An 11001-nucleotide genomic window follows, 5' to 3' on the forward strand; every position below is an offset into this window, starting at 1 on the left:
AATAAATACTGTAAACCTCAAGGTATTTACCCAAAATGTAAACATATTATACAATTCAACAACTTGTGCGCGTGCGTTGATAGAAAAAGGACATCCAAAAATATCGATCAATCAGAACAGTCCACTTACATAATAGAATGTACAGTCGTACGTCTTCATATGAGGAGTTTTTGGTATACTGGTTTTATTTGCAACAAAAAGATTGCTCGCTATTCGAAGGAAAACCCAGGTCAAGGGCAATTTCAGAGGCTACCAGTGTTGATCATTCGAGACCGCTCCCCGCCAGCATCAGTTCGCTTAGTTTGCACATGATAACTACTGCAAGCAAAAAAAAAAAGTGCTGAATATTATTTTCGTGTGTAGGTTCATAAAAAAATACAGTAACTTTAATTTCAAGTGCACAGTGAGTGGTTACGTATCATCAACAGTCTTTTAATTTCATACCTGTCAACCTCCGCAAATTGCTCCCCTTACGAATTATTACAAATCATCCTTATTAAGCGACAATAAACCTTAAAAACACAATGTGGCACCTATTTACTCACAGCAAGCCAGACTATGTAGAATACCACAACAATATTAGCAATCAACGATAACGTTTTTGTTTGCAACCAGTGACCGAGACGATCCAGATTAAAGCCGAAATTGGCAAGAAGAGATCGGTCTTCCAGAAAAATAAATCCTCTGGTATAAAAATTGACATATGCAGTGCACAATTAAAAATGACCAAAATACATATAAAAGAAGGGGAAAATTTATAAGTTGAAAATTTATAAGTTGGCTGGTATGCGATCTCCGTGGCTCCTTTTTGCCACCCCCCTACTTCCACTGCGCCTCAACCTTGGTATGTTCTCATAATGAAATTATTTATTTTGTTAATATCATCTTAGTTCTTTGTAATGCATTTTTTGTTTAATTACTCTTTGAATGTTTTTCATGGCTATATAGGGTTCACTTTGATGCTTTTGGGAGGACGGGAGCGGACCGATTGATTTTTGAGTATTTTATATTGGCAAAACTCGATCCTCGAACAAATTAAGCTCATATAAAGAGGTGTCACTGTGTCAGCAAAAAAGGAGAGATATAGCTTTTATCCCAGGTGTCCTATTTTTCTTTTCATTTTTGTTTTTTAAATAAATGATTTATTTTGGCATTATTATGCACAGAAGAGTTTGTTAATGTTTTTGAAACTCATGACACTCTCTTTGGCTGAGTCCTGGTCATGCTGCAGAACCGGCGGACTCTTTTCGGCTTCTGAGACAGTTCCGAGTCCTTTGGGGGTGCTCCAGGACACGGTGGTGTGAGTCAGGGCCTGACTCAAAGTGCTGTGCCTGAACAAAGGGTCGTGGAAGACCCCGTCCACCCAGTTTCTCAGTGTGGTGACGGGTGAGTCCTGCCTGTGGTCTGGGGCCGAGGCAGGCGAGGTGGCGACTGAGGGCGGGCTGAGAGAGGATGCCGGGGGTGCCTGACACCTCAGCATACAAGAGGGATAATCAGTCTGGACCAAGGAGGTGGCCGTCTGGGCCAGAGACCAGATCCGAGGTTTGCCGTCCAAAACGTGGTGCTGTGGTTGATGACCGTAACAAGACTTTGCCTGTGCTCTGCTCTCCGCCTGAAAATCTTCAGGGTTACTTTTCAAGCAACCTTTACTCAAGTCCTGGTCTGGCCCAAGCGAAACCGGACCGGGCATTTTCACGTCTTTGATGAGGTGCTGGGCGGGGCAGTCGCCTGTGGTGGTCATGTGAGGGTTCATGTGGTATCTGTGCTTGAGCTCGCACTCGGAACTCTCCGACTCAAGGGTGTCGAAATCTTCCAGGTCGCTCAGTTGGAGGTCTTTGTTTGATTGACCTCGGCTATCTGGGGAAAAAGAGATGGCGAGCTGTCAGCGCGTGAAAGGTGGTGACGACAAATCTGATAACATGCACTCAACGACGCATTTAGAAAGATACAAGTCCAGTAGTAGTTGTATACATAGTTTGCAGCTGAGCAAATACAAATTATTCCCCACACAGTATAACCTATGTTTATGTTATTTTAGCATTGCATTTTGAAGTGAGAGTTGCATGTAAGTGCATTACCTGCCAACTTTTTGATATTAAAAAGGAGGAGATGTTACCGCACACTCTATTTTTACGTGTAAAACACGACCCGTCTCTAGAATAATAAAAGAAAAAAATAACAGCAACAACAACATGTGCTTTTGTATTGAAAGCAAACTGGACGTTGCACCCTTTTACCAAAAGGGAAATCGAAAGCTATCATTGGAGCGGTTTATTTCTGCATAAGATAAAGCAGCTCTAGACTAAAATAATAGTCTCAAGTTTTTTTGTTTTTTTGTGGTGGACATTTTTTCAAAGAAATCAGTCGGTGGTTTTAAAGGGAAGAAAAGTGGTAGAGTTGGTAGGTATGGAGTACCAATATCAAGCATTGATATCAGGTCAGAATCAGGGACAATAACTAGCCTCGTATTCAATATTCATGACTATTGTGGCTAATTTATGATCAGAAAATAGAAATAACATATCATATGAATGGAATTATGTATATCTTGCAATTTTATAGGATTTTCATATTTCACTCTTTCTTTAAATCTGTTATTATTCAGGGAGTGGAATATCAAATTTTGAAATTACAAGTGGAATCAATACTAGGTGACTACTCTCGAGTTGAGTACTCATTCTGTGATTTTTCTTACAAAAGTATATATTTTACCCATCTTTTCATTTTATCTATAGTAAAGTAATACCTCGGTATAACGCGATTTACTCTTCACGGTTTTGCTACTCCATGGTTTCACATCGTTCATTGTGCTCTTCATCCTGCTTGGCAAAGCAGTCCCCTTTCTTAGTGGAATTTGACAGTACAATAGTTATTTACAAAAAATTGCGTATCACTGGTTCAGAGTTTGGAATGTAACCCCCTATGAAAAAAGACGTATCACTCCATTTTTATTACACTTTCTTAAACTTTGTTTTTTTTGTATTTCCGTTTCTGTGTTTTCAGTTTTCTGCTAAAAAACAATGCTATTTTAGAATTGTTTCACTATTTAACTAAGAAAAATATAATCTAAACGTAATAAATTTATTGTAAGTACACTTTACATTTCATTTACTATATATTAATATTTCAACTTGTAAAAATGAATAATAATCCCAACTATCAGGTGAATTATTAGAAGCCTGAAATTTAATACTTAAAAAATATTTTTCTTAAAAAATACGATTAATCAAAAGTATCTCGTATCTTATTTTTACAACGATCATAATTCTAAATTTCTGCATAGAACAACACAAAAAAAAAAACCTTCTGTATTGGCCTGGAGAGGTATGGGCGCCACCAGGCTGTATTTGCCCAAGACACACCACAGGAAATAATGCTCCTACAACTCTAGCGGTTAAAAGATCCCTGAACTCCCATCTACAGTGTCAATGAGCACAATGTACGTAGAACAGCCCCCGAGAATATGCACATATTTATAATATGTCAATATTTTTTTTTTATCCAACTGCACATTTTTGCCATTTCAATTTGTTTTACTTGCACTAAAAGATGAAGCCCTCCAATTTTGTGTAATGACAATAAAGGCCATTCATTAATTCAAATTGATAAATAAATAAATAATAGTAATACATGGGAGGCACTAAACAATGAATCACTTTTTTTGCCAAAACATTTTGCAACTTGATGATGGTGCCACTGACCGTTTTCGTGACTTTCACTTTTGATCTGCTCCTCCTGAGAGCAATCATCATCCTCGTCATATCGCTTCTCTTCTGAGCCCTTGTTTCTGGGCGGCCATGTCATCTTGTTCTCCTTCTTCAGCCTCCTCCTGGCATTGGCAAACCAGGTGGACACCTGAGTCAGGGTCATCTTGGTGATGATGGCCAGCATGATCTTTTCACCTTTGGTAGGATATGGATTCTTCCTGTGCTCCTGCAGCCAGGCTTTCAGGGTGCTAGTGGTCTCTCGAGTGGCGTTTTTGCGCCTTGGTCCTCCATCCATCGAACCGTACCTGATAGGGACATGATCAAACCCACAACAGCAATGAGAACTCTTGCAAATTTTAGAGAAATAATAATAAAATAATATGTATATACATTATATTCCACTCTTTGAAGTTTTTGCCATTGTAAGAGGTAGAAAGCACAACCAAATTAACATTCGTCTCTGTTACAGTGGCTAAGTGGTAACATTTCGGTGCACTCTCTGTGGCAACATGGGCTCAAATTCTGTTACAAGCAAAATGTGTAACCTACACTATGGATATTGTTTTTAGGTTCAAAAATGTGCGCCAAATGCTCTCTGGTATTGGCTAGGGGGCCAGACCAAATATGCAGGCTGGAGTTTGGGGACATCTGCGGTAGAGTTAAAAAATTGAAAACTGTATTCTCTGTGCTTAAAATCCACTGAACTATTTCGGAAAAACAAAACAAGCAACCACATTTAAAGGTAGACCATTTAACTAATGGAAATCAAAGTCAGCAAACTGATGTACAGTCGCAATAAGCAGGAATCTTTTCTACAGTGTGGTTGCTTCTCTATAATTTTCTTAAAATGTTTTCAACTAAAAAAATGTAGGTAACAATATACTTGTTGAAATTATGGAAATTATCCGGTGAGGTATATGGCTGAACTGTTGTTCGATTTTAAGTAGTTTCACTATCAATTTGCTGATTTTGCAAGTAAAATAAGAATATTCTAAATCCTCATGTTATATAACTAGTTACAAACCAAAAATATTTAAAGCAAATCTTCATTAGGTATGTTTCTATTAAATACTAGACACAACTTATTATTCAATAATTTGTTTACTTGAGTAAAATACTACTTAATGTGATAAAAAAACAATATGCTAATGAACTAGGATTGTTTTAACAGTGTCTACTAGAGTATTGACATATTAAAATAAAACTGGTAATCAGTTTTATCCTTAAAAAAATTTTCCCCCTTTACTTAAAATGAAATAATTTATATGGTAAATTAAAAGATGGATGGACCCAGATTTTCTTCACTTTAAGTACAATTGTTAATACTAAATCAAGTAAATTGAAGAATAATTGGTTAATTTTAATATGTGACTAAAAGCATCGCAGAATTCTCCAATCAAATTGCAAAATGATATTTTACACAAGAAATACCATCTTGACATACTTAAAACAATTTTCAAAAGAAATCATACAATTAAAAAAATCCAGATTACTTCTCATATTGAACACAATTAATTATCTGCCAGTTTAACAATATACCTTTATTTTGAAATGTAATTTATAGTTATTTATTTTACTACATTTGTTTGTTTTTTAATCTTTACTGCGCATGCTTATTGCACATACACATGGCTCCGTAAAATAAAATGTAGTGATACACGTAAAATACCAATTCATTTTGTGATCATCCCAAAATGTATGCATATTTTCTGGTTCTAGTCCATCCTTACATTTACGATGCTCAGTGTTCATCGTCAGTCGGCAGAGAGCTGTAATTTTCTTCTCATGGGAGCCTTTTATGAGGCCTTATTACTTTTGTATAGCTTTGGTCAAGCACTGCTTGGGGAATCCAAAGTGAGCTGCTCTTTTCCTCTCAATGCATTTGCTTCTCTAGCAAATAAAGTAGATGGTAAACTTGCTTTATGGGGTGTAATGATGAGCCTTCAGGTAAATATAAAGCGGAACTGCTGTATAGCCTTGTGGACCTGTTTGCCTTCATACCCCTTCTTCACTTCTGGCCTTTATTGTTTACATTTAATTCAAAGCTATGTGTGCAAGGACGTGCTGTTTTTGCAAAGGGATGCATTATAAGGAATCTTATGTGCAAGTGTGAAAATTCTACTCGACTACAAGTATGCTAGAAAATCCAATAAGAGTTCAATTCAACGTGTTAAATCAGTCATTTACTGTGCAAACAAAAAGCTTTGTGCAATAATACCCCAGCATCTTAAACTAAATACAAAGTCGTATCAAAACCGTATGTAGATTTCCTCTAAAGATAAAATTCACACATTTCCAAAAACTTAAGGATACACACCTCTTGTTTCTATAATAAACAAATACAATGGTTTTAAATTCACAGAGACAAATTACCTGTCATACTGATATTGTCCCAGAGTCGGATCATATGGGTAGTAGGCAGTAGCTTGAGTTATTCCTGCATGTGCAGAAGCTGTGGCATCTTTTGCATCAAATGTTCCCTGCATGGGATCATTAAACAAAATAAGTAAACAATAAAACATAAACCTTTTACTGACTCTTCAATGTTTTTTCCCCCTACCACCACCGTAATTCTGCCACCCTGCCAAATCCAGACTCAACCCCCCCCCTTGTCAGACTTGCCTATCCATCATAAACTGCTTCACAAGGTCCCCTCGTTTCACTGTACTCTGATTTTTTATTTCTCTCACTGTTTTGTATCTTGTGTGCAGTGACCTTGGATGTCCCTGAATCTGCTTTGACATAAAATGTGTAATACTTGTTTAAAATATTATCTGCAACGCAATGGTTCTTTTGGGCTTTATTCATATACAGTTTTTTAGATTGTGATTTCTTAAGACACCTATTAAAGGTTTCTGACAATAAAGCAGCGGTATAAGTGGGGTAAAGAATGCGAATAAAAACACATTAAAAAACAACAACTTGAAAATCAATATCTTGTTAACTGTAAGAAAAAGCGTTATTATTTTGTTGATCAAATTATTTACATTCAATACAATATTCTTCAAAATCAAGGGGGTCACTTTGGCATTGGAAGGGGGGACGTGTCTCCATTAACATCGAATAAACATTGTTTGGTCCCCACCTATATGATTTTGTTACTTTAGAATAGAATAGAATAGAATAGAATAGAATAGAATAGAATAGAATAGAATAGAATGGAATATAATAGAATAACAATAACAAGTGAAATGCACGACAAAATTAAGAAGTGCCACCCTGATTGTGCAAGAACATTTACAAGTAAAACTACACCTGTTTAAGATAACAATGTATGGGTAACAGCATAGAAATAATTAATACTGTTTTGTCCCCACAAAAAAATTGTGATCACTTTAAAAAGTGCCCATGTCCCCAATCGATGCCAGGGCTAAACCCTCACCCCTGATCAGAATGTTATAATAACCCCGAATATTGTGTTAGAAATTGTCATAGCGAGTACACTAGGGTGGTCCTTATTTTTCGACTTTTAAAATTTCATGCTCTGACCCCTTGAATATGTTCCAATATATACAAAACTTAATTAGGCAAAGTTTCATCAAAATCAAAGGATATTTAGAGGTCGCTCAAGGCCTCTGAAATTTTGGTATGAAAAATAAGGATTTTTCGCACATTATATCAGACCTAGTGTACAACGTTACTTGTAACTTTTCTTGTGTTACAATTATAAGCAATGGACTGAAATTGGATGTTCTAAAACGCCGTACACATAGGGTTAAGATTTCCGTTTTTTCTCGAAAATTGCCAAAATTTTACCATTTTGGGAAATTTCAAAGTCGTTGAGCTACCTCTAAATATTATCCAAATTGTTCAAAATTGCACACAGTGTGTTTTTATCGATATAAGAACATATGCGGGGGGTCAGAGCCCAATATTTCAAAAAAAATTTTTTCGACCCCCATTAAGGACCACCCTAGAGTACTCACAGTAACACAGTACTGACCAACAAAAAGAAAGGAGTGTCACTCAATATAGCTATAATACCTGCTAACAAACATTATTTGTGTCCATAACCATATATTCCCCTTATAATTTTATTCTATGGTGCCCAGGACCCTTTATGTCTCTTATCCCAAGAAGAAAAGGAGGGTGTTCAATCCTAATATACTAAAAGTTAAACCTATACATATTTGTTAACTGCTTATACAATAACAATATTAGAATACAACTTTTGAAAAAGTTGAATATACTGTATATATGTTATCATTATAGTTACAATGGAATTGCTTGGGTCAAATTTGTCAAATTTGTTAGGAAAAAGGGAACCTGTATTGACACACTTTCCCCCCAAATATTACCTTTATGTGACTCGGATTTTTTTTTTTTTTTTTTTTTTATCGGATTCAAATAATATTCACCAAAGATGATTACAATGGTTTTACATTCATTTCGTAGGCCTATTTTTTGTTTGCCTTTTTATCAAACTTTTTACAACTTAATCGCAAATAGTGTTCTCTACGTTATTATCAATGGCAATGCAAACAATTCTAATTCTAATTAACGAATCATTTTTATTTCATCAATTATAATATTGTCCTTATCTTGTTTCCTTAGTGGTAATTAGCTAAGTAATAGAATGCATAGCATGCTGAGAGATATGCATCTTCATGCAGTCTATCAATCAATGTCAAACACGGCAACAAAAAAAAAGGAAAAAACATCTCACCAAGGAGTAGAAAGCAGATGCGTCCGTTCCGTATGTCACGTAATTGCCGTATCCTTGCGAACCGGTGTAGGGACTCCCGTACATGCCAAGCGCTGCAGCCGAGCTGAGTTCATGTCTGGCGGTGGCCAGGAGCCGGCTCTCGTATACGGGGCAGTAGACCGGCGTCTGCCCGGACGCGCCCACACCGGAGTCGGCGATAGTTCGGCCGCTTGACTCGCAGCAATTGGTCAGAGAGTTGCTTGTCATTAGGAACTGCAAAACACGCAAGGATGAAAACAAATGAATCGACAGTCCCTTACAATGTGTGTTTCATTAAAGGAATGTTACAGATTGAACATAAAACTCATTAAAGGTGCGCACTGATAAAGTCCATGTGTCCTTTTAAATTCCCTGCAATTCCTCTACACTTCTTCTCGCGTACCTGTCAACCCCAGCCAATTGTTTCGATTATTAATGATTGCAGTTCCCCTTATTAGGCGGTTAAAACTTTACAAACACAACGCAGCACCCATTTACTCACAGAAAGACAGACTATGCAGACTAAAAACAAAGATCACTGGTGTAAACAAATTATTTACCAGTACACACCACAAATAATTATTTCAGCATCTTTCTTAGTTCTATACTACGGAAATACTACAAAAAGTATGACTGCAGAAATACTACAAGATTTCTAGAAAAATATTACTACACAAATACTACACTACGGAAATACTACAAAAATCATACCGCCGAAATAATACAAGAATATTTGTGAATTACAACAACAAAAATACAACCAACAGTTTTCTACAAAAATAGTACAACATATTACAAAAATCCTACAGAAATCCCCTCAAAAAATACAAATACTACTCCAATATACTACTGCAGAAATACTACAATGATCCAATTTAAACACGACTGCAAAAATACTACAAAATCTTTGCAAAGGAAATACTACAAGAATACTTCAAAAATCCTACTGCAAAAAATACTACAGAAACACTACAAAAATCATATTCCATAAACACTACAAGAATACTACAGAAAACCTAAAAGCTCCCACCGCAAAAATACTATAATAATACTACAAAAGTACTACTGCATAAACACACCAATAAAATAAAAAACATCCTACCACAGAAATAAAGTAGTGCATAACATACTACAAAAATCCAACTACACAAATACTCCCAAAATATAACTACAGTAGCTTAATACTACGGAAATACTACATATATACAACTACAAAAACACTTATGCAGAAATACTACAAGAATCATTTACCAAAACATTATTGTAGAAAAAAATACAAAAATACTACAAGAATACTTTTACAAACATACTACAGCAGAAATGCTACAGGAATACGCCATCCACTACAGTATTAATGATTGCAATCCCCATTATTAAGCCATAATAAACATTACAACCACAACTTGACACCCATTTTCCTTAAAGCATAAAAAACACATACTTTGTGTAAACAAGTTACCAAGTAAACAAAACAAACAACTCTTGCAGCAGCTTTCTTAGTTCTGTCCCTAAGTGTAGTAAAATCAGTGTTGCTTATTACACGTTATACTTGAATGATTTATTTTTTTCTCCGTACAAAATTGTATAACTGCGTAAACTATTTAAAATGATCAAAAAACGTATACAATACGGATGAAACGTATACGTTGTCAGGCATGAGATTTGTCCTGTAATTCCTCACCACTTCCTTTTGCACCTTTGCAGGTGTCTCATCGGAGTAGACGCGTGTCTTCTCATTGAAATCAAAGAGCGCAAACTAACCTAGAATAGATGAAATGAAGGAGCAAATGATAAACGGGTTAAGTGAACTTACTTGCGGAGCAGACGAGTAAGGATATCCAAATTGTGGATATGACATTGTAGAGAGCTCCCCCAATATCCAGAAAGTGCGCGCGACTGAAGACTCGCGCGCAGGCTGCAGCCGCCGCTCGACTCTTCTCTGCTCTCGCGATTGATAGCGAAGCTCCGACTTCTTCTGGCTGCTTATAGGGCGAAGCGCACTAGCATCTTTAATTTGTGCAAAATGCACCCCCACTCCAAGGAAAATTAATAAATAAACGAAACTGAGAACGCCAGAAACTTGTCAGATTATTATTATTTTTTGTTAAAACTATATTATATTAAAAAAAACGTACTATTCTATTTCAAAATGTATATTTCTCAAAAATGACAGCTTTGCCCCACCATAAATGTTTATTTTTTTGGCGTTGTATAAAAAAAGTTGAATCGAAGACGTCAGCAGCAGATGCAGGCTGTTTTAAGAGGCAGCGCATGTGACGTCACAAGTTTGTCACTCTAAAAATGATCTGTCTTTAACTATATTATTCACTTTGTTGTGGGAAGCATTTAAAAATGCAGTTTGCAGGAGTGGAAGTGGATTTAGATTTCATTGCCGAATTAGTTTTTACTGTACATGCATATAAAGGATTATTATTATCATTGGCAATCTGTCTATGATTGTCTTAAAATATCTATGCATCTATTTATCTGTCTGTCTGTCTATCTATCTATCTATCTATCTATCTATCTATCTATCTATCTATCTATCTATCTATCTATCTATCTATCTATCTATCTATCTATCTATCTATCTATCTATCTATCTATCTA

At 36.0% G+C, this 11001-nt stretch overlaps 1 protein-coding gene across 1 annotated transcript; it reads right to left on the reverse strand.

Moving 5' to 3' along the window:
• Positions 1-770: 770 nt before the first annotated feature.
• irx4a (iroquois homeobox 4a) lies at positions 771-10587 on the reverse strand. Its single transcript, XM_088327909.1, has 5 exons — positions 10205-10587; positions 8374-8625; positions 6081-6187; positions 3702-4012; positions 771-1857 (listed from the first exon to the last, which is right to left on the reverse strand). Exons 1-5 carry the CDS (start codon positions 10247-10249, stop codon positions 1157-1159), a joined length of 1416 nt encoding a protein of 471 aa, XP_088184035.1. The 5' UTR covers positions 10250-10587; the 3' UTR covers positions 771-1156.
• Positions 10588-11001: the final 414 nt, after the last annotated feature.

This window comes from Urocampus carinirostris, chromosome 2 (assembly GCF_059441175.1).
Source record: "Urocampus carinirostris isolate Australia breed hairy pipefish chromosome 2, RoL_Ucar_1.0, whole genome shotgun sequence".
NCBI lineage: Eukaryota > Metazoa > Chordata > Actinopteri > Syngnathiformes > Syngnathidae > Urocampus > Urocampus carinirostris.

What these genes read in the sequence shown, in the direction of transcription:
- irx4a (XM_088327909.1), bottom strand. Translation starts at nt 10,249, where the DNA reads ATGTCATATCCACAATTTGGATATCCTTACTCGTCTGCTCCGCAA. An exon ending in CATCTGCTTTCTACTCCTTG is followed by an intron (nt 6,188 to 8,373) that starts GTGAGATGTTTT and finishes GATCCCATGCAG; the next exon opens with GGAACATTTGATGCAAAAGA. An exon ending in GGACAATATCAGTATGACAG is followed by an intron (nt 4,013 to 6,080) that starts GTAATTTGTCTC and finishes TGTCCCTATCAG; the next exon opens with GTACGGTTCGATGGATGGAG.